This window comes from Zonotrichia albicollis, chromosome Z, assembly GCF_047830755.1.
Source record: "Zonotrichia albicollis isolate bZonAlb1 chromosome Z, bZonAlb1.hap1, whole genome shotgun sequence".
NCBI classification, from domain to species: domain Eukaryota; kingdom Metazoa; phylum Chordata; class Aves; order Passeriformes; family Passerellidae; genus Zonotrichia; species Zonotrichia albicollis.
The window spans coordinates 42,181,204-42,206,433 of NC_133860.1; the positions used below are offsets into that span (position 1 = coordinate 42,181,204).

At 40.2% G+C, this 25,230-nt stretch overlaps 1 protein-coding gene across 7 annotated transcripts in view; it reads right to left on the reverse strand.

Annotated features, from left to right (window-relative positions):
- Window positions 1–25,230, reverse strand: part of IQGAP2 (IQ motif containing GTPase activating protein 2) — a 123,008-nt gene that overhangs the window by 58,225 nt on the left and 39,553 nt on the right. For all 7 annotated transcript variants that reach the window (XM_074532170.1, XM_074532167.1, XM_074532165.1 and 4 more), the window contains exon 3: window positions 551–707. In XM_074532170.1, coding sequence (XP_074388271.1) covers window positions 551–707 — 157 coding nt within the window. The remainder of the gene's footprint in view (window positions 1–550; window positions 708–25,230) is intronic.

A 25,230-nucleotide genomic window follows, 5' to 3' on the forward strand; every position in this document is an offset into this window, starting at 1 on the left:
ACATATTGAGATAATGCATTCTATAGTGGGACTACTGTGCATGAGTGTACATATCTTTGTATTATCAGGATTCTTGGAATTAGCAAAAGCCTGCACAGGGAACAAGCTAAGCCCAGTTACTGGTGGCTTGGTTTTGGCTTCTTGTTGTTAAAGTTGATAAAACAAACACAGAGATCAAATGCAGTGAATTTCAACATACAAAATGAAGAAAGTTTGAAATAGTTGTCAAATTGCTTTTGACTTCTACTCCTAATGAGAAATAACTTTATCAGTTGAAAAGCTCATGATTTCCATGGAGCCAGAAGTGTAGCTTTAAAAACTTTGTGCAGCTTTAAAAACTTGAAACAACAACAAAACATTTTTTCTAAGGGTAGAATATTTCTAACTTATCATGCAGGCTTCCTGCAGCTGTGCATCTTCTATCTAGTCCCTACAGCCTTTAAAGAAAGATACAGAAAGCTAACCAGCCATGCTTGGGAATCTTTAAGAGCTTGAAAACAAACTTTGCTGGGTTTTGTCATCCTGGTGAGAGAAATGAGAAAGTTATTACCTTGTAGCGTGCCTGCTCCACATCATAGATCTTTTTGTCTGACACCACATTGGGTGCAAAAAATTTTGCAAGCTTGGCAAGGTAAACACCATTTCTTAAGCCTTCTTCCAGTTCCGTAGTTGGGGGCAGCTCTTCATCCAAGCAGACCTCCATCCATCTACAGAGACATTTGAGAAACATTGTTATTTGGGTTTTAATATGAGTTACAGCTTTTGCCTACAGCTATCATACTTTAAATGTCACCACCACAATGTTATTATAACAGAAAAGGACAAGGGCTAAGGAGAAAATTCTCACATTCATTCACATGGCATATCAAAACGATTACTAGAGGATCCTATCTGTGATTGTAAGCCATCAATAAGGAAACAGCATGCTTTGAAGTATTCACACCCCAGGGAGTCTAACTCAAATATTTTGAACAGTACTAGGCTTTTGAATTAACAGTAATTAAAGCTGAAAACTAGAAGAAAACATGGAGTGTATTAATGGCGTTTGCATTCCAAAAAACCTCTGTGATTTTTATGCCAGTGCTGAGCCTCATGAGCAGTCAAAAGAGAGCAGAGTCAAAGAGAGCAGAGTTCTGGGCAAGGCAGGCTCCTGCAGCCAATGTGCTGTGCAACACAACCTCGAGCAATGCCCAGCTCAGTACAGAGCACTCCTGCAGATTATCCTCCTCCTCCTGCACGGGAGCTTGCCACACTCACCCATGAAAGGCAGCATTGGTGCTGGAGGGATGAGGGAGGGTGCTGTGGAAAAGCCCAAGGTATTTTACACACTTGAGGTCTGCCTGGCAGTAAGCAGGCTGAAACATGGCTTCTTGTTAGTGACAGTGACTAAACTCTCTGAGGTTGGAGGATTAACTAACTCTGAGTTTAACTAAACTAGTTATGGGTTTGAGACTCAAGATGTGATAGACATATTGCCAGACAGAAAACAGTATTAATTGAATACATAACCACTTCAGAAGGCGAATAACAGACATGAAATCATATTATCCAGTATGTTTATATTGAGTAGTCAAGAAAAATTGCTTCCAAAGCATTTCCAAGAAAGATTAGTCTCTTAATCACTGAACCAGAAGTTCCTTACATTGGTGGTCTAAGTGCTTGGCCCTGTGATATTATTCTTATTTCCAGCAGCTAAATCACATTACAAGAGCTTTAAATATGCTTAGTTCTTCACAGTGTTGTTTTTTATTTGCTTAGTCAAACTCTCATGCTTTTAGGACATTAATATCAATACAAATAAGAAAGCTGAAGGGCAAGAATTAAGTTGAAGATGTTAGTTCACTTTGCCTACTGTCACTAAGGCAGCATCACTGTAAGTGGGACAGCATTACAAATCTAACATCACCTCCATAGGGGTGACTTCAGAAACGAGAAATCTTGGAGCCAGGTTAGAAATGAGCCAGTTTTCACTCTGCCATGTAGAAGAAGAAAGCTCACTACATCATTTTGTTTTACATTAAAACTCTAGACAAATGTTCTACTTCATTCCACTTTTGGATGTGTTACAGGACATACAAAAGTTGTTTCACTGAAGCACAGACTACCCAAATAGCTCTTTAGGAAAACAACACCCATAAATCCAACACAATATCACACAGAACTGCACTAAGCAAGTGTCATTAGGAGAACTGTATTCTGCAGTAAAAAAGCTGCTTTAGTGAGGAGAATTATATTCCTGATGAGTTTCCCAGCTTTATCCTGCACTACATGTTTGCGTGTTATGGAACCATGCCAAGGGTCCCAAAACAGCATTTTAGAAACTAAATAGATTTATACACGAAAGCATCATACTTGGCATCTCCAAAAAAGACAAGGAAGAATACACATAGGTGTACTTCTAGGCAAATATGATTTTTATCTGAGCTAGTTAACTTTTGCTGTAGAATTTATTTCCTAGAATGTGACTTCTAGAAAAAGAATTGTAGAGGTAAGCATCAGGAGCTTGCTGAACCACAGCAGGTATTCACTATGAGCCACAGCTGACTCTGCTGCTCAATGGACCATCTCCAGAGATATGAATTGTGTGCTCAGAGCAGCATTTTGTACCTTACACTGGATTCTTTGCACTTCTAATTCTCAGTTTTCTTGTGAAAAGGTTTTTCTAACACCTTAAGTTCGGGGCACCAACAAGGCACTACATTGGAACTGTTTTTGAAGAAGATACACACATGTGCCCACATGGAATTTCTTTTCTTCCTTACAGTACAAAAATTTACTACTTTTATATAAAACTCAGCCGTTCCCTGAGCTCTAAATGAGATGCTAATCCAAAGTGAAAGCTACTCCTCGTCTTGTCAAACCTCTTGTAATTCAACAACAGTAAAATTGTTGTGGGTTTTTCTCCAGCACAGTGATAAGCCTTTAAAATTAATCTGGAACCTTCCTGTTCTAGTTAGGGAGGCTACTGTGTCTAACACATAAATGCAGTAGCCTGAGGAACAAACAGGAAAACAGTATGAGGATGCAAAGAAAGCAGAAAGAAGAAAAAAGGTAACGCAAAATACAAGTATCAAACAAACAAATCCAGATAAATATACAAGGGAATAAATATCTTTTGAGAATGAGAATGTTAGTAACTGAGTGGAAAAAAAGAGGGGAAAAACTAGACTGAACTAAGTGGAGCAGGCTTGAAAGATGCAAACTTTCTTTTCAATTTAGGGCCAAAAATCTGTAAGTTACATCTACTCTAGAAAAAATTAGGGGTCTGCAACAGGGCAACTAACAGCATTTGGTAATCAGTGTCCAAGACTGAGAACACAGCTCTATCTGTATTACATGTAAGATATGTTTTACCAATGCCTGGAAGTTGCAGAACTCAGCTACAAGAAGATCTACTGTGAAAGGATTTACTGTGTTTTGCACGTTTAACCGGAGGAAGGAAAAACCTCAGGATTTTAATTAAATCCTGCTGGCATACAAACAACTTTGTAACTTAGTTATGCAAACAGCTGGAAGGTGCTACAAGTATTTCAAAGAGAATAGGTGCTATAAGCTATTATGAAGAATAAGGTGCTATTCCAAGAGAAGAGTCTTCTCTTGTCCAGGCTGAACAACCCCGATTCTCTCAGCCTGTCCCCACAGAAGAGGTGCTCCAGCCCCCTGACCAATTTTCCAACTCTCCCCTGGGACCTGCTGGACTAGGTCACATCTTTCCTGTGCTGTGCCCCGAGAGCTGATGCAGCCCTGCAGGTGGGGTCTCAGCAGAGCAGAGCAGAGGGGCAGAATCCCCTCCCTGCCCTGCTGCCCACCCTGCTCTGGATGCAGTCCAGGACACGTGTGGCTCTCTGGGCTGGCAGTGCCCATGGCTGGGGCATGGTGAACTTCCCGTCAACCAGCATATCTGTAGTACTTTTCTCCCCAGAGCTTCTTGCAATAACAGAAGTTTTGTTCCCTTTACACTGATTCAGTTAAAAGGCAATTGTGGTTTTAAACAGAAAGAACATTACTTCCAACCTTGTGAGGTTCTGCTTTTTAAGACATAGTTTGGTAAGTTTATGAAGGTTATTATATGACATGGTAGAGTCAGCAGGAGCAGACTGCACTGAGAAAACCAGAAATGCTTCTACTTTCATTTCATTAAGTGAAATCGAGAATATCCACATGACAGAAAGGATTTATAGACACCTTTGGAGCAATTTATTTTGCTTCAATGCTCAAGAAGCAGCATTGCTTTTGGCTCACCTACTGTTTTCCTGAGCACACAGAACTGCAGCATCAGCACCGCCTTTAAATCTGTTGCAGAAACTGTTGCCCAAAAAAAGTAGTTAATATTGTTGATACACATGATGAGGGGTCTATAACTCAATCTTAGTCTTAGTATGTTTTCCTTCAGTAGTATGAAGCTTGTAGAATAAGGCTGTTATAGCTATCAAATATGCACAGGCATTTCTACCATCCCTTTTAAACAATATAATCCCATAACTTTACTTTTAACAACTTTAAGTTAAAGACTGAGGTAGGCCATGAAAAATTTACAAATTGGTGAACATGATGGCTTATTTGGGCTCTCATTTAAACTAAACCCCAACCTGACTCCATGGTGCATAGACAAAAGTCAGCTTCAGGGAGCAGGGTAAAGCATACAGCATCACTGAAGTTTGGGGTAGTATTATCTAAAATTGAAAATAATTCAAACAGGCCTACAGAGTTACCCATGCCAGTCATAGTCCTACTGTTTGGATAAAACATGCATAAGCAGGTGTTTTCCTAAAGACAGATTCTTGGGAATGCATAAGTAGAGCCCACTTTGATTTTCGTAATACTGCAGTACTTGCCAACACAGAAACAAAGGATTTGCCTTAGACAAAAGCAAATCTAGATCTGATAAATGAAAATATATCTCCAAAACTTCAGTTCCAATACATAGTAGTAGAGAGTCAGCCAGGCATGAGTATTGAGTATTTGCTTTGCTCAGTTCTGTTTTAACTCTTGACAATCCATGGCAGAGCTGTTCAGCAGTGAATTTCTGGCAGGAAAACATGTGACGACTTCAATGCCAGACTCACGAGCAACAAAGAGCATGCCACTGACCAGAAGATCCAGTTTCCACATTTGGCTATGTAAGAGAACAGATTGCTCAGAGAAGTTGTTGAGTCTCCCTCACTGGAAATACTCAAGAACTGGCTGGACTCAATACCATGCAACTGCTCTTGGACGACCCTGCACGAGCAGGGAAGTTGGGCCATGACTGACTGTGGTCCCTCCCAGCTTTAACCATTGTGCCATTGTGCGAAAGCAGCAGCAGTAGAATTATCTCGGACTGGATTTTAAAACAAAACTCCCTTGCTGAATCTCATTCAAGGCAAGGTCAAGGGAACTGGAAGCAACAGTGCTGCACTATGAACTTAACCAGTTATGAAGTTGTCACTGACAGTCTGTGTGGTCAGCAAAGCAGACACACAGGTCAAGAGACTGGAAATGCTGGAGTCAATGTTCAGCAGAGAAGAGAGGACACATGGCACAGCCCACCCAAAGCCCATCACATTCAGCACAAAATCACGCAGTAAAATTTATACTTTTGCTGCCCTGCCCTTTCAGATTTTTGCGGCAAGATGTGAATCCAAGGGCACCATGTTTGTACCCTCTGGGAAGCAAACCTTCAAAAAAGAAAATATGGGACTTCAGAGCCAAAGGTCAGAGCTTTGCTGCATGCTGCTGTGGAAAAGGTATAGTGAAGACAAGATAAATGTAAGTTACGACTCATTTATTACCTCCATTGCTCACAACCACAGCCTTTCAACCTAGTTCAGCACAAGTGAAACAGACTGCTGACCTAGAGAGTACAATGTGGCCAACTTGTTCCAAAGAAAAATATCTTTTTTCTAGAAAATAATAGTAACCACAATCAGACCCAAAGCAAAATGTTAGACTCTAGCTTTAAATGTCTGTGAAGTGGTGGAAGTGGTTTAAGTCAAAAGTTTTACTTGGAGATATGCAAAAATATAGAACTATCTGAAGCACATGAACTCATAATTTAAAATTCCACACTATTATGTTTCTAGTTTCTGACTCTATACAGATTTGTTCAGAAATCTCAGCTCCTAAATTTCCATTTGCTTAAAAAAATATATAAATTTCTTTTAGCTGCCAACATTCCCTTAAATATTATTTGTTTTATAAAGGACAGTGGCAGCAGCCAAAGCAACCCAGGTGTGTTCCTTGGCTGAGTAGGGGGGTGGTAGTACTGTTGATTTGTTTATAATGAAAATCTGTATGTTTACTTTGGAATTTGTTCTCATTATACTGCAAGCTTTAGTATGATACATCTCCTAAACCAGAAAACTTAGGAAAAGGTTATTTCACAAACAGCCACAGGCTACTTCCAGGGGAAAAGCAGGCAAAACTTCCAGCCATTCCAGGAAAATAGATACATAAAATTTGAATACCATCACAGAAAAACCTATTAGTTGTATTAAAAGTGCACAGCCTTGGAGTCTTGACTTTGAGGCTGTGGAGAGTAGAGTGGGTAGCTGAAAAAACTACTTTCTTCACACGCTTTTCCCCCCGCTCTTGTTTTAGTACATTCAGCCCCAAACATTTCTTGCAGATGAGAGCCTTAGTTCAAGTCAGAGCTACAGTTCTCTGACGCCAACTTACTCCTGGAGCCAGACACCCTGGAAACATCAGCTTCTAAACTTGAGGCTCTAGATTCATACTCCAGAGACAGTCTAAAGTTTTATCTGTCCTAAGAACTAACACCTAAAGTTTTATCCATCCTAAGAACTCACCTTGTCTGAAAGAAATCAAACTGTGATTGTGGGTCCCCACAGCAGCAGGGTGATATAGGCCACCACAGTCACAGGTTCTCTCATGTTACATACAAGAAGTAATGTGAAAGCAGCAACATGTAGGGCACCATGAATCACTTGGCTACACAAGGCCTCAGAACTTCAGCACATAAAGAAAATGTTAAAACCTTTAGTAAGAGATTTTGGGTAAAATCGCAGATGTCAATTTTTTTACACTTCCATTACTGGGTTCAAATTCAAAGCTGCATATCTTTGAATCTCCAGCTAGTGTTAGATTTAATGGTATCTCAACTTTCTACAATCATGATTTCACCAGGGAGGACACTGACTTTCAGCAAGAGCCACACTGAAAACTATGAAACATTCATGTGTGGATTCTTAATGTATAAATGTTAAAACAATACTGATCTCACAGCACATTTTTGCATTTAGCTGAGCCGTGCATGCCAGCCTGAAGTTTGTTGCGACATTCAGTTCCCTGATCGAAGCCCTTCTGATGCATTTCATATTCAATTCAATTAAGCAGAAGCTAGGAGCAGTGACGCCTTGCCTGACCTGCACAGCACACTAAACCAGCAATAAATCATATCAGCAACCTTTTTCAACACCAGATTTCTGCTGCCATGACAACACTGCCATGTTTACAAAATAGTCTTAAAGGTGTTATAAAATTCTGGTGCACAAGATGGCAGCACAGATACTATGTGCTGGTTTAATCTGTTTTATTCCAGCCACCCTTTATGTGGGTTAATCAGTGATTAAAGTCCACAAGGCAAGGTGCTGCTCAGGAAGCTGGCCCTGGAGCCATGACCTGGCCTCACTGCCATTGCACCCAGCAGCAGCCAAGTCCTGCTGACTCTGTAGTCCTTTGGTGGAGAAAAGTTATAAAAACTCTCAACCAACACCACAGCTGACAACAGCAACACACCGTGCCTGTATTTCAGGACAGTTCTCAGCCTTAGCAAACAGCAAGGCTTTGTTTTGCTGCCTTGTCTGTTTGCAGAGACATTAAGATTTAGCACTGGGTATCAACCACAAACTCCAGGACTGCTATTTGAGATAATGGTGCTTGAGCGGGGGGCCGACAAAACCCAGGCTGATGGCCACAGGGATGCCTCATCTTTTCCTCCTGCTCTTGGCCAGGCTCCAAGGTGCCAAGGTCTAGAGAAGAAAGCTGAAGAGGCAGCAGAAAGAGCAGTGCCAGAAAGGGAGCTCACCATGGTGGCAGAGACTGATCAACCACAGCAAATATGTGTCCTTAAGAAACCTCACCTAGTTCTTCTAAGCAGAAACAACAGCACTCAACAGGTTACCTGAGCAAATGAGGTGGAATTATTAAGCCTGTGTTCAAAGGTCTCAGGAGAGGGAAAGCATCTGCTGATTGTATGGTGTGAAGTAGCCTTTTATGTGAAGAACTGGATCTTCATTTGAATGAAATGGGGAAAAAAGGATGGAACAGAATAGTGCCAAAAATCTTGCAAAACCTGTGCAACTAAGTTAACACAACTCAGACTGACATGCATCACTCCAGCTGCGGTGTCTAGACCAGTTTTAATAGCCTTCTCTTCCAACAGCAGCAGAGACACAACAGCAGAAACACAAGTATTTCCTGTGTTAGTCTGGCAGTGGTGGCCCAGTGGCCCCTGGAAAGCATAATTTCAGACAGATGACAGACTCAAATCACTAATGCAATTTTAGGTAGTGCAGACACAAGCTCTGTAACAAGTCCCACATACAAACATAAATGGTCTCCCTACAAATAAAACATCACTTTTCTCTGAAAAGAAGAGAAGATGAATTTGGCATATGAATTAATCTAAACTTAGTTTTTCACAAATCTGTATAGACACTGATTTGATAAACAGAAGCAGACACAGCAATAAAAGCACTTATAGAGTATAGCATTTGTACATGTGGAAATGTTGCAAAACACGTTCTTCCCCCCAGACACACCATGTTTGCTTTAGGAAAGCACTGCAGATTGTAGTTTAGACTTTCACATTATAATGTCTTGCTACATACTACAGCAGTTTGCTTTGCCCTATTGTATCTTCTATACCTACACTATGGTAATACAGTTTAGGGTACCCTCTTAAGACAGCATATGGTATTTTAGACTTACCAATTTAAAAGGTTCTGGCCTGGAATAATCTCATAGTCTTCCAAGCAATCCACTTCAGCAGAAGATGCATGCCCTTGGCAAGTCTCAGAAATGTGGCAGTAAAATAACCAATGAGTCCTGGAGATAATCTTCACACCTTCTTCACACAGCAGTCCCACTAATCTTAAATCACAGTATTTACTGAAGGCCCACACCCTGTCATGGCAGTAATTTCTATCCAAATCCACAGAAAACATAGCTGCAGTCTCCATGAAGTGATCTAACAGTCATTTTCATGAAGCTTCTACTGAAACTAAATCACAGCTGTCCATTAGAAAACATGCTAACATGTCCATTAGAAAATATGCTAGCGCTCTCCCAAAATCCACTGCATCATCAGATGTGCTGTTTCTAGCAGCTGTCAAACTAGCCACACATGGAAGAACATCTAAAAACACCACCAAAGTAATACAGTAATTCTTACATCAAGATTTAGTATTCTATGTCTTTGCCCCTTACCACTAAAAAGTGCCTTCCATTCAAGTATTAGTCTTCAGGTGTCCAAGGGATGTGCTATTACCTTTATTTGCAGATGAGAGGACAGGCATAAACATTCCCACCATGCCTACAATCATCACACCTTTCTAGGGAAGAAAAGTGACCCAGGGAAATACCTCCCATGTAGGTTCAACACGGAAGCTTTTATAGTGTGCAAGTGTTAAAGCCAAGGCTACGATTAAAGATCAGCAACAGGAGACAGTTCTGCCTGCAGACCTGCTTTTTGGCAACCAAAACAGCTGGATCAGCAGAAACTCCAAAAGGAGATGAGTGCAGACTGAATATTGCATTAGGGCCACACAGATGAACTGTGGTAGAGGAGGAAACCAAACTTGAGCCTGGCAGGATACAGAGTGCTGTTCTGACTCCTTGAATAGTTCAAGTCCACTGGCTCAGATGTGGACATTTTTATTTCCCTGTCTAATATCTAACAAAGGTTAGTTTCATGAAAGCAGCTAGCAGCAAGTCTGCAGGTACAGGAGCCATAAAACAACCCAAGACATACATCCACTAGACAGGCAGCTGAAACTTTTAGAGAAAGGTGCAGGACAGCAGCCAAATCAGAATTAAAAGCCATGTATGAGAGAACAAGATGTTAAAAGAGTGAAAAGACTGAAAGAGCCAGCTTGTGAAAGGCTGAACTGTTGTTCAAAGCATTTACTGTTACGTAAACTCTACAAAACTGCAACAAGCAGTTTCAACTTGGTCCCATGTCAAAAAGAAACACAAGATTGAGGAACAAAGCTAAAACCAAGGCATTTAGGTGAGACACGCATGCACAACACCTACAGTTACCTGTTCCTGTTTACTTCTTCCCATGATAATGCAAGAAATGCTCTCCTCCACCTTCCATGACTCCCTACCCACTTAACAACAATCTATAAAATTCTGAAAGCACATGCACACAAATTAAGTCTGCTATAGAGGAGGAAAACGCAGGCAGCAGTATAATAGCATTTGATGATCCATAAAGAAATGAAAACTGAAGAAAGGAATGGTGTGACTTCACACTGGTGAAGAAAAGCAGCCACTCTATAGGAGAAAACAGGAAAAATATTCACGAGTGCCCTGCAGCCTCACTTTTTTCATCAGAACATAGGCTAATAACTGCTGAACAAAGCTTTGGATCCTCCAGGACCATATCTTTTTGCCAGTTTCAGAACTGCATAGTGTTTTATTCACACACCTGAGGTAGACAGTTAGCACTGCTTTACATTTACACTAAGGGTCATAACCAGAATTTCTATATGATATGTAGACATTGGTTTTTGGTGAAGAACTGGCTGTAATTTTCCCAGTGTAAGCTGGAGTTTTTCTTGGGAACATATAACCAAATGCTACATAAAATAGTAACTCAAACACATCTTTCTAGATAGCATTTAAGATACAGTAATATAGTCATTCTTTAAGAAAATTAACTGGAGGAATTAAGTGGTAAAACAAGAGGTTTTAGCTGCAGAATTCTAAAATAGTCACTTGGAATGAGGAATGTACTAAGAAATTATATTAATGTATTAAGGTAGAAATAGGACAGTGTGAAAGCTAAACTGTAATCCAAAGACTAGGTTAGGCTAGGAAGAGAAAAAATTGATTGTAATCAGCATGGTAAAAATTAAACAACTCAATTAATCATGTCATGCAACAAATACCCAGTGTCTAGTGACAGAACTTCAGTTTAAAGGTTTTGAGTTCACCATCCCCAACATCCGTTTACACAAGACAATCTCTTTTCCAAGAACAAACAGTGATACACCCCTATCAGAGTACTCACCACGTGATAAGAATCTACCATCTATGCCCTAGTATTCAAGTTACTGGAGACTGTAAGAGACGTACAAGAAATACTTAATCAGCTAAGAGCCTTCAAGTTACCAGACAAGGTATTAAGAACTAGCAAAAGCAGGCTACCGGGACACCACTTGGTTCAAAGGCCACAGACATGTCAATGGTGTATCAAGTGTGTCTTGTAGAATCTAGAACCAGTTGAGATCACCCTCCCCTACCATCACCTTGACTTCAAGTACCAGAATATGCAATCTTTCTATCCTGTCAAAAAGCAAAAAAAAAAAAAGTATTTCAATGTTTTGAATGGGTAAAACATCTATCAGCATCCACACTGCTGACTGGCTTGCCTCCCCAGGCAGCCCTCATTGCCCGACTAGCTGACCCAGTAACACAAGAACCACACGTCCATGGCTGACCCAGGCTCTGTAACACCATTGCCACTGCAGCTGCCATTCAGGCAGGCCTTGAATGCCTCTGGATATTCAGTGTCACTGTGTCAACCAGCAGCAGAGAAGCAAAGAGGCAGGCAAATCCTTGCCAGTGGCAGCCCAAGCCAAGTGGAGCACATAGCAGCCACACAACCCCAGCCAGAATGCTATCACCATTACTGGTCACATTGTTTAATCACAAGATGCAATATGCAAGAAAAGTCTTCTTAAACCCTATTTTGGGTGTTTGAGACTACTTATGAGAAACCACAGTGTTTTATGCAGAGTGGTAAATGCAAAACAAAGTTCTTCTTTGTTTTCTTGTTCATGCACAAAGAGGAAATAAAAATGCAAGAATTTTAAAATCTGAAGGAAAAACTGACAAGTTTTAGAGACTATTTCAAACCATTCATGGAGCTTATGTACTCTATCTCTGTTTCCAGTGAGGTTTCAGCATGCTCTAACCCTCTAGCAAATTGTTAGCCACACAAAGGCTTGCCCATTGATTTCTGCAGAAGTCATTTCTGAAAAAATAAAAACTGCTGCAGAGAAGCTCAATAGAGACTTTTTCCACCATCACAATACCCTATTTGGAAATACTCCTGTACTGCCTCCAAGAGCTTTCAGGCACGGAAATTAACTTAAAAACTTCTGTATTAGAATATGGGAGTAACTACCATCTTTTTTTTTTTTTTTGAAATCAAAGTGAACCACAGGGCAGACACCCAGGCATCCTTATCAGCACTTTCCTCTTTCATTAGGAAACTAATTTTTAGGCTGGTATACATCACTGTATGATTGTCACAAAAAGGCAACAAGAAAGAAGAAACATCAATATGGTTTACAGGAGCACTTTACTTTTCTTCATAAACAGCACTAATCTCAGGGCCTCTAATTTGCAGTTAGCTAACAATTTAACAAGGGCAAAAAAAACCCCCTTGTACCTGTGAACTTGAACCAAAAAGTATTTTAAGTCAATTTACCTTGCTGCCAAGCCTATTCATGACCTAGTTACTTTGATCAAGTTAATCAGCAAACCATCACAACTTGTTAACTCTCAGCCCTCCACTGAGACCTAAGCGACTTAGGTTGCTATTTTGACCTTTGAATTTGCTCCCTTTCTTCCTCTGCCCTTTCTTCTACACTTCATCCCAATCAAGTACAGCACCTGCACAGTGCCATTCATGCACTATAGGAAGATACTGCTGCAGTGACATCCAGAAGCCACCACAAAAACTGGATCCTCACTTTCCCCTACAATTCATAGAGCATGTTTTTGTGTGTTTTCAGTAGGACTCGGGTATCCTGAGCTACTGGCAGCTGCAGCCTGCAGAGCCTGACCATCACGGGCAGTATGAAGCCTCATGCAAGAGGGCAGTGATGCTCCTGGCTCTCGTGGCAGCCTCTCCTGCAGCATCCATCGGCCAGCCTGCACTGTGGCAAGCAAGGCAGCAGTACAGGGGGTGACGACACCAGTCTGTCACCAGTGCTGGGAAAACAACCGCCACAGGGCAGAGGAAGAGAAATGCAACCGTCACCGCGCCAAACAGTTCCTGTCAACAAGAGAAAGGGACAGGAAGAGCCAACCACAGCAGAAACTAGATAAGGAAGAACCACAGGATGAACACCAGGACAGAAAGATCTACAGTAGGAAAGAAAAAGCCTGATAGACAATGATGACTGAGGTTTTAAAGGGATCTGAAGGTTTCTGTACCTTAGCCCAGGTAAAAAAAAAGATGCAAAAATAAGACTTTCCAAACTCTAAGCAATACATAAGATCCCTACCCTCCCATCAACTCAAATATCAGACATCTGAACATGAGCACTGGAAAAGATGCTTAACAGGGGGCAGAAAATTGCCTGGTGACACAGCAGATTTGTCAGAAATAGTGAATCTAAAATTCTTCACAAGAAACTTATGAAAAGAAGGAAGACCCCACAAGAGAGTGTTAGTATAACTACGCCCATATTCCAGCAGATGCAAGTTGAAACTAAATGAACACAAAGTTCAGACACTGAGCACCTTCGTCCCTAATCTCCCCCTTGACGAAAGATTTTAAAAGTATGTCTTGCAGAACTTCTGCAAATTTACTTTGAAATCCAGCCAAATACTAAAACAGCTACTAAATATTTCATATGAAATTCAATATCATCAAAATGTCTCCATATTCTTCTTCCTCAGGAGAACTAATATATATATATTCAAAGAAACTTAACAGCTGAATTGCTCTTAATTTTGAACACAAGAGTTATGCTCTGATTTCAGGAGTGCAAGGGTTCTTGCAGTGAAGTGAAAAGCCCAGCAGAAGTTCCATGCTCACCAAAGCAGATATTTCCTATGCAGAAGAGCAAGTTGTTTTTCTGTCACTGGGCTGCAAAAATATCCAAAGACCCTCTCAACAACTTTCATCTACTTCAGATGGGAAAAAAGGGAACAAGAACAGTCCTCTTGTCCTTTTTGTTCACTCATAACATTGTCGGCCTCTAGAACTTCATCTGCTTCTAGTACCAGCAGGAGGCATTTGTGCAGACAGCCATTTCCAAGATCCCCAGACTGGTAGCATGTTTTCATCACCACACTACAATAAGGGAGTTTCTCCAAAGTGGAAAAGCAGAATTCCACCTAGCTGCCAAGTCCCATCTTCCATAGCATCAAGCTCTCTAACAGGCCAAATCTTTGCAACTTCAGCATTCAGCTACTTTCAACATATTTGTTTATCCAAGTGTCAAATGTCCAGTCCCTTAAAATTCAAAAACTGTTCAGGAGCTACCTGCATATCCTTCCTTGCAATGCTGCCACCACAACACTGCACATAGGGTAAGCCCGATTGAGACTATGCAATGGCATGCTAAATGCTTCATTTAAAAAAGAAAGTAAAAGTCATGAAAACCACATTTCAGCTGTTATGTGTCTGGCAGAAGTGGGCTTCTCATGAAGGGGATGGACAATCCTTTATACTGAAGAAAACACAGTACTAGTGAATTCTATAATATAACCTGTAAATCCAGTATCTAAATGGGAAGAATGTTTATAGATACGCACATAAAGATATTTAAAGAATTTTGATGCCAGCATAAAAGTACCTGGGTGATGGCAGCCTGGAAAGGAAGTGCAGAAGGGCATTCAAGAGCTGAGCAAACCCCAGTGTAGCCCACCCAGTGACTCAACATCTGACCAGCCTCTCTCCTTATTGCTATGGGGTACTGTATGCAAGCACATTAAGGTGACACTAAGATGTCAGCTGGGGAAGCATATGAAAGTTAAAAAAAAAAAAAAAAAGCATACATCCAGCCTAATGAGCCAAATGGGATGCATAAACCCCACCTGAGCAGCAAGTTTGATCAGCCCATTTTGTAGCCACTGGAAATAAAAAGGTTTAACAGCAACTGCTTTTCCACTAATTGTCTTACATGTTACTTTGAATATTCAAGAAAAACATATTATATTCATGCACAGTAACAGACAGTGTAGTCTTTGAAAGAAACACTAGACTTATTCTTCTACCCATCAACTGATCATGGCAAGTACATAATCTTTACTTCTCTTAGTCCTATGAAAAATAGTGGAATGTGCCAGCATACAGAGGGCATAAAGTCCTAATTGAAAGGTATTCCCTTTTCTCAGACAAACAGCTGGAAATTATTCTCTTATATATATCAGCACAAAATTACTTTGTCTTCACTATGGCTGGCCAGAGAAAGAGTGTAAGCATTTTTCTTCAGAAATAAAGGTTTTTCTCCTTGCCAATTGATTTACAAACATGGTAAGTGAAAGATAAGCTGTCTTTTCACTTGGGCAGATGTAGATCTAAAATACAAACAGCTTGTTAACAAAATCCTGAGCAACTTAATTCTACATTTATAAATGTATATGTTATTCCTGAATTATAGCACACTCCTTTGACACAGCTTACTTTACATAAACACTGCCTCCCTGCTCCATTCTGGTTTGCTTTGGGAAAAAGCCCCTCCTGCCACTACAGCATACCACATCTCAGGGTAAAGTATTTGTAATAACCGAATAGAGAAACACCAACTGTGTGAAGCAAGAGAATCAACAAAACTCTAGATTAAGAAGGAGAGTAAACTTAGATTTTTTTTCAGAACATTTTCACTTTTTTTTCATGCATTGCATTTTTAAACTGATTTCAGTATGCATGTATTCAATTACTGATTGTGCTTACATGCAAATGGTAAACTTCCAATCTCATGCTGGGCGTTAAGGTTAATTAGATTTTCCTACATGCAAATTTTTAGATCGTTTGGGGTTTTAAGTCAAACACAAACTTTACATGGAATTTTTAAAATTTTAATTAAGATAATTGCTTACTTGAGAGACAGCACCATACATTAGAGTATTTGCTATATAGCAGTAATCACACATCTGCCTTTACTTTTAGGAGTTTAACCAGAAAATGATGGTGGGCAAAAATTTAAACACTGTATTTATATTGCCAATTGCCACCATTCAACGGTGGCAAGATCTCAAAAGCTGCCTTTGTGCTATATCAATTTCTCTTATATAGATGAAATAGCAGTACTCTATGTAAGAACAAAAAATTCACCTGTACACAGCTGTAGTTCTTCTGTTCGAGGAAGAACTTGCAGTCTCTCCTTGGTCCTTTGTCAAAGTGACCTAATTTTCCATGACAAAATACCTGCACAAGAAAACTTAATTCTAATTTTCAGCAATAGCCAGTGCCTTAATCTTGCCTTTTTAAAATGCTAGAATAGGTGATTGTTTGTTGCTTTGGATTGTTTTCTCTACAAAAATCTTGACTCAGTGTATTCTATTTTAACGTGACTAAAAATAAATTTATATTATTGTAGCAACTTTTATTATTAGTATGTAGGCTTACAGGAATGTGCATCAGGCTGCCCAGCAGTCCTGCAGTTGCTCAGTTTTGAATTCACAAATCTTGTCACCACAATACTCCCTCCTAAGCGCTGGGATTGTTTCAGCTCTGTTCTGTGCATGTGAGTTTGCATGGCCAGAGTTTTTCAAGAGCAGAATGTCCATGTCAAGGGAAAGCAGAATGCTCCAAAGCATCTAGAAATATTGAAGCAATGTGGATTCAAGTCTGGGTGGGGGCTTGAAATATTTAAACAACAAGAGGAATGCATTGCAAGCCCTTTTCATTTTGCATAAGACATATTATCAGGTCTGTACTTAGTTCTCCTAATACCATGGTTTTCTCTTTGGCAAAGCATTTATGACATATGAAGAACAATTATTTGAACCAAGATGAACAATATCTGATGTTCAATGCGCTTCACTTATAGGCTGGTGGGAACATAATCTCTTTTGATAGTACCTGTCACCTCAATGCCTGAATGGGAATTCCAATCCATAAGTGGAAGGCAGCCAAATCACGAGCCCTTCTAACTCCTTTAAAGTTACAGGTCCAAGATATGATACAGGTTAGGGACAATTGAAGGGCAAAGATCCTTCTGAATGAGTTTTAAATTATGAAAAATTTGACTTAAATGCTGTATTTAATGATCTTACCATGAACATCTGTTGCTATTCTGGCTGCAATAATCAGGAGCAGAAGAAGCAGTAAAGAACACAGCTCCAAGGGGCAGAACCAGTACTATATCACATAGGGAAATGAATTGCACAGGCTGAACATCTAGACTTATCTTGCTTAGTGCTGTGCTTTTGTACAGGTGGATCAGTTTACATGCCAGGTTTCATTCACTGTTTGGTTTTAACACAGAACACAGAGACAGAAATGAAGTCATAAGAAAAATGCTGCTCAGTTCATTTATCTTGGGAATACACTGTGTACCATATTCCAGGCCAGGGTCAGACATCTGAAAACATGACAGTAGCAAGTGAAATTCCACATACATTCCCAAACCAGCAGAACTCAAATTGATGCATCTGCCAGAAACAGGAGAGGAACAGAACAAAAAAACTAATGTTAGAAGACCATTAATTTCCCCACAAAATCATTCGTTCGGCTCTTTTGCCTTTGACATTTGACAAAGGAGAAGCCTTTGACACTAGTCTTACTTAATGCGCGTTTCATCTGCCTGTGCAGGCCACTGGCCAGGAGCTCCATCACTGTGTGCCAGCATCAGAGTGCCCCAAGCTGCTGTGACAAAGGACTCCTGAGGATGGCAAGTTGCTTCCCAGGGCAGCGCTTCTCCAGGTCCCAGTATAGCACAGTGACCACAAACAGCAAATGTTGGTTTTTTGGACCATGTAGAGGGGGGTGAAGAGGACAAAAAGAAGCATCTCATGCCAATACGTAAGATGTCTACACCTGAAATTCTGCCAAACTGTTAAAGTGAGACTAAGGATATAATTTCAAGTTTGCTTTATGGTACAGGTAGATAGCCACTGGACAAGTTAGAGTGCTTCTCCTGCTTCCCAATCTCTACTGCACTCTTGTCTGCATTTTCCCTTCAATTTTGGCCACATCAGTGCCCCAGGGATGGTGGGGAGAGTAGAATCAGGGAACCGATCCTGCTGAGAACTAGTGCAGCAACACAAGATACATATGTTAGTGTTTGACCAAATCAATTCCCTGATCTGACACGGCTTGACTGCATGAACTATTGCTGGCACAAGACAAACAGCAGGAGAACAGGATTACCCACTCTGCAGTCATCAGAAAACACAGTTCAAGAAACACTGAAGTTTTTCTTCTGCACTTTTTTCTTTTTGCCTTTTGCACGACTCCTGTATTTAATAAGCACACACACAATTATACAGATTTAAAATTGAGATACGCATCTGAAATGCAGCTATTTCCTTTTCGTAGTTGTCAGCCTAATTTCTAAATAGCCTTTGGTTTGTACGTGGGATACTACAGTATCCAGATGACATCATTTTCTGGCAACTCTGGCAAGCCTAGCCTGTGAGTCACTTTGCAAAATGTGGGGAGAGCCTAGCTAGGGAAGCACACGATTCAAAGGTTTCTATTGTTCTAGTGGACCATGGGGTCCAGACAAGTTCAGCCAACGCTCAGTACAGAAAAAGCAGCTATAAATGAAAGGCAGCACCTTAGAGGAAAGATCAGGAGAATACAATTCCACAGCCCCAAACACCACAGTTACACCATCACATGCTTGCATGGATTGTTTTATTAATGGCAGGTATGCAAACACACACTGAGGTACAACTTACTTTATCTGCTTTTTCCAGCTGAACATTTCCACAGCTGTAAGCAGCAGTTTCACTAACCCTGTTCACAAGGCAAGGCTACAGGACTACAACAAGGCTTCTCTACTCAACACTGCCCAACCCTCCAATTAATTTATCTGGGAAATAGATGGAAAGACACATAGAAGACTATGGAAACGATTTCTCATTACAGACTGTCTTGAGGAATAATGCTAATTATCATGGAAGTGTTTCCAGTTCTTCACTGAATCCAGACACTTATCCACCCCAAGAAGAATGTTTCCTCTTTAGTCACTAATTGGATCTTGTTTCTAAAGCCAATCTTTGTTTCTTTGTCTGTCACAGTTTGGGAACAAGGTTGCTTTAGGGCCAGAAGACTTAAATGACTATCTACAGCTGACAGAGACAGTAGAAATATTGTCCACAGATAAAAGCATGGCACGCATTAACATACACTACTTTCGTTTTAGCTTTTATTTTGTAGCTTGGGTAAGATCTAACACTAATACCTCTTTTCAAAGTGTATTGGAAGCATTTCATCTACCACAACTGGAGAGTCCAATTTCAAGTGTTTGCCCACCAGAAGGGCTGTCTGCACACCAAATGACAGATTAATTAATTGCTTAAAGAGATATGTACTCCAAGAGAGAACAAGCACTGCTCATTGAAGGCAGTGGTGCATACAGGAGCAAGATACAGGTTTGTACCAATGTTTCTTTGGTTCAGACACACCCATTTGTCCCCTCCTAAATAATGGTGTTAGCTAAAAATACCCAAAATACTGTGGCTGAGTTTGTAATATGTGTACATCTCCTTCATGGGACACTGGAAACAGACTTTTTTCCAGATTTTTCTACCCTGGTCCCTAAAGTAATTTTAAAAGTTTAAAAGTAACCATAATTTGAGGATTTACATCCAACAAGTATATTTAATGTGTTTCTGCATTTCATGACATTAAAAAACTAACACAATTACCATTAAAAAGCCACCATCATGTTAGAGTGTTGCACAGTGCTCTCTACTTATTTTTTTGGTCATCTTTGACTTCAGTTTTCTGACCTCTAGTCAAGGAAAGGCCAATGATACACTATATTCTTTGAACTCTAGCAGAGACCACAGCATCCTGGAGTACTTTGCTCTCCAGCTGTGGAGGATGCTAACTTCTCCAAGCACACAGCACTGGATGCATTTTCAGACACAGGTTTCAGGTGGCTTCCACAAGCCAAGAAATTCTCAGCAGTACAAAGATACAGAGCAAAGCTGTCGTTAACCCAGCTCTGCCCTGTCACACCCTCACCCCTCCCTGAGTCACTGAGACATCATTCAAACAGCCCCAAGCTCTCCTCTCAACTGCTTCTGACAGAAGAGCAGCAGAGGGGTTCTCACTATCTCTGCTCTTAGAGCTGTGTACAAGAGAACACTCACGTGCTAAGCTGTCACGTCATGCAGCACCACTCTGCAGAACTGCAAAGCTGACAGGTGACAGAAGGACCAGCAGGCCAACATCCCCCACTGGCTACTACCATCACATTTAGTCAGTGAAAGCACAGATTTTCACAATGCTTTGGGTTTTGTATTGAGTTCAGCTACCAAAACAATTCCTCAGCTTTACCCCTTTTTTTGCTCTACATATGGTAAGCTACACTAGCATTAAAAAGTAGGCACAAAGAAACCTCTCCAAGCTATGCACTTGGCTAATTTTAAAGCTCTGTTTTTAAATGTTATAAAAAAATATTCCATCTAACCGTGATGGTCAACTTTCATGCAGAAATGAAATGGACTTAGCAATATACAGTTTGTATTTTAGCAGCGAAGTCTGAGGATTTCTGAATATTGATTATTTTAATGCTAGGAAATCCTACAGGTTCTTGAATTTTATATCAAATTATTCAGAGCAGAATGCTTCAAGACAGAAAATCAGTATTGGTTTTTTATCTGCTTTTCTAAAATAAAAGACCATACCTGTGTCTATACCACAATATGATACAATTGCATGGTGAGCTAAAAGTAGTTTAGATAGACCTTATCTCAAAAAAGATGGGAAAATGTGTCTTCTCTGCAACCATGAAAACAAGGGGAGAGCAAGGCTTTCAAAGTAGTGGAAGAATGGCTCTGTCTAATTCCTATGCTCAGTGAATTTGGATGCAGCAATCACTCCTGCTCTTATTATGCAGAACAGCTCTTTGATTAAAGACAATTTCCCCAAGACATGGCTGTCTGGAGAAAGAGCAGTAACCAATGTTCACCTGGGTAAGTCAAGTCAGTCAAATCTATCATACTCACAAGCAAATTGAAACCACAAAGGAAAAGCACAGTATTTCTGATGGGAAAATTGAATTTCTAAACAAGCTAGTCAGCAGCACCATTTTGGTTTTATCAATCAGAATACAATATTGCAGGTTTGTATGCACTATCTACACTTACTCTCAAAAGCCAGTATTTCAAGTCAAACTACTGGACTAGCCAGATCTGTTGCCTGCTTTGTAAAATATTCTCCAAATACTTACAAAAGCACTTTTTATCAACTACATCTGAAATTGTTACTTTTAGTACCAGGTTCATCCATTTATATAAGTGTCTTAATTTCATACTCCTTTTAAACCAGTCCCTGAGAAGTGTTTGCCATCATCAGTGTGTTGAGTTTTACAGAGCAACCTTAAGTTTCTTCTTGCCATCAGAAGACTCCAAGCAAATAGTTTATGACAATTTCAGTCGTGCATCTAAAAGTTCACCTAAATATGAGAAACACACCAGAGAATATAAACTGGAGTGGCAGTTACCACAGGCAGGACAAGAGAACCATAGCTCCATACTTTACTTCCCAGCATATCCAACTAAGTAAAAATATGTTTATTAATTAATCTCATAATACTCTGAGGTTTCATTGAGGCTCAGTTTCTCACAAGTTCAAAATTATTTTAAACATGTAATTTCTCTGTACTACCTACTTCAGAGGACAAAAGCAGAGCAGGAAGAAATGTGACAGGTTCATAATGAGCTTCTGTTCTGAGTACCATTAGACCTAAAGTTTAGGTACAAGACATCATGCTTCTTTGCACACAAACAGCACTGGGCACTATACAAGTGGCTGTTACAGAGCACAGTCATTTATTCCAGCAGCTGCACTGTGGGAAAGCACAGGTGTGTGCAGATGGAGCACAAGAAAAACAGCATTCCCGAGGAATGAAGGCTCAAAGTTACTTGGTTCCTTCAAAAGGCATCAAAACACAGCACTTGGAATCATGTCAGGCTGAAATCCAATTAATACTCATTTTATTAATGAATCTAGACATTTTTCTATGCATTTACATGAAATGTATGAAGGACTAAGAGGGACTAGTCTAATTACCTTTAGTAGAGCTAAGCTGCTGCTCAATTTTTTTTTACTAATCTACAAATGAGAGCTTTGTGGAGATCAAAGGCTGTCACTAAATTATGGGTCATTACCCCAGCATCTCAAAGATGTACATGCCTGCTCTTTGCCAGAGAGATCAGTGTGTTTTGTTATGAGGCGTAGATCTGCTCTGCCTGATTTGAATACTTGCTATATGTATGGTCCTCTATGCATCTCCTCTACAAACTGAGGCAATGACATGGGTCTGAGGACAGTGGTACTCATTACCTTCTAAAAACTCTCTACTCTGCTTCCAAGGCAGAGATCACCAAAGCTGCTACATTATTGTGCAGCTGAAGCTAAGTTTGCATTCTGGCCTGAATTCTTAGTCTAGGTTTTGTGGGCCATATCTGCATCACTAACAAAAAAAAGTATCATGTACATCATGTACAGAGTGTCTGAAGTTGGCCATCGGACACAGCAGGTTAGATGCTACAGATGTATGTATGACCCCTCCAGCTTTAGCATTGAGAGCAAGGGCAGAAAGGCTGTGTGTCTTTATCACTACGCTTTTAAGTGACAAACACACTGATGTGCAAAGGTTGCTTTCCAGTAGAATGGTTCAACACTCTCATTAAACAAATACATTGTTCTTTTCATACTCCATCTCTATTTAAACCTATTTTTTTTAATCCAAGTAGTATTTAGTTACATTCTGGATGGAGATAATTTCAAAACAACAGAGTTATTTTTTAAGAACCCAAAGTTGATACTTTTAAATAATTTATGATTTAAAAGGAGAATATGGGTGGCTTTTTGGCTGACTTTAACAGCTCTGACACCACATCTTCATGATAAATTTTCATCTGGTCAGTAGTGCTCACACAGAAGTCTTCTTTGATATATCCATTTCAAAGGAAATAAATCTTGCACAGAGAGGAACTTGGCAATTGTTTCTAACCAAGAGTGCTTCTTGAACCAAAGTAAAACAACGAAGCCTAATTCATTCTGACCCAGAACTAGGGTACTACTATAACTGCTGGAATTTCTCCAGATCTCCACAAGAACCTTGACGGAAGCCACAATAACCTCAAACAAGTGGTTAGTGCCCAGACAGCAACATTGGCATACAGCAGAAATCTGTTTCCATAGTTTCATTAGAGTTCTTCCATGTGTTGTAATCAGCCTTTGCCTCACTTCTGACTGGTAATCCCCACTGATGTCCACTATATCAGGGCTCCCCAGCAAAGGGAAAGCCAAACATTCCCTTTAGTTTTTTGAGCTAACCCCTTAGCCGGACCCAGGAGTCAGTTGCTCACCTATCACATGAAGTATTTATCCAGCTGAATGCCAAATATTTTGTCCAGAAGGATCCTGTGAGAGACAGTATCAAAAGCTTTACTGAAATCCAAAAAGATCACATCAAATGGCTTCCCCTGATCAGCTAGGTGGGTTACCTTGTCATGAAAGGAGATGGGGTTTGATAAGCCAGACTTTCCTCTCATGAAACCATGCTGGCTGTGACATGTGACTGCATTGTCTTTCAGGTGTTTCTCAAAACATCCCAGAATAATCTTATCCATAAATTTACCAGGCATTGAACTGAGACTGACAGACCTCCAGTTACCAGAGTTGTCCTCCTTGCCTCCTCTGAGATCTGGGACAACTTGATCAACTTCCAGTCAGCTGGGACCTCTCCGGACTTCCAAGGCCACTCAATCATCAGGAGAGGTTTTGTAATGAACTCATCCAGCTCTTTGAGGATTCTTGGGTGGATCCTACAGGCTCCATAGATTTTTAGGAATCCAGCAGATCCCCAACTCCACATATTTTATAATTCTGATAAATAACACTTACAAATAAGACTAATTAGGCCGTGAGTACTGGATGTACACATGTCCTACTTAATTGTGCGATGCCTAATCAGCAAGTCAGTGATGGGTATATTGACTTAAGCAAGTGTGCTTCTATGGGGAGAATGAGATGAGACCACAACCTAGAAGAACTGAATGCTAATTTGATTTCTACATGCAATAAAAGCCACAGCCAGCACAATTTGTCTACACTGCCCAATACACTGGCTGTATTGTCACTTTCCTTCCTTACATCAAATGCTAAAATGAAATAGCAAGGAAATTGCAAGGGCTTCCAAATTCAATGATAAACGACAATCATCTCCAATGCCTGGAAATTGTGGAATGAAGATTAACAATGATGAACATCTGGCTACCATAAAATCATTCTTTGAGCATCAGAGAAGAGCATTAGCTGAACCAAAAGTATCTAGTATTTCTACCTTCATGCACACCAAATGGAGAAATCCTTGCCAGAAAAAGTATCTGCACTGCACATAATAACAAACAGCTGTTCTGAAGCCAAACCAAGTCTCTTTCCGAGGAAAAAAAAAGTGTCAGCCAGCAAGGAGCACAGCACAGCCGATGCAACTGTGCCACAGCAGCCACTTTCTCTACCACTGCCCAACTGCCGAAGGCAAGAGGAGAAAATCTCTTGCAGGTTACATCACACCTGCCAGGGTTTGCTCTGAATGAGGATGAAAGCTATTCAGGTCAGGGAGGCTTAGTTTGTAGCAATCATGATTTGCATGAAAAAGAAACCTTCCAGAAACAAGACTACACCAAGATGTAGACACATGCTTATTAATAAGCAACCCAAATGGTTAGGTGACTTACTTTGACAAATTTTGCACCTCTCAAGCCCAAGTCTGAACATTAAATAAGAATCAAGAGATGCATATCTGTTTTCCATGTCATTATGCTTATGATCTTATGTAAAAAGCAGCATCCTTGAGATGATAGCATTCTGTTATGGGGTAGGATAGCTTAAAAGGACAAATATTACACAATGATTCTTTTCAAGAACAGCATACTGGCAAGCTTCCATCACTTGCAAACAAGAAGTTTGACCTGGGGGGATGAAATTCTACAGAATTTAAGATCTCATTAAAACACACAGGGTTTCTCATTGCAGCAAAAAACGAATGATGTGAATGTAACATAAAAGTATCACCTACTTGCTGAGTATGCAGATGAATTGGTACATTATTTTAATTATAATTTATT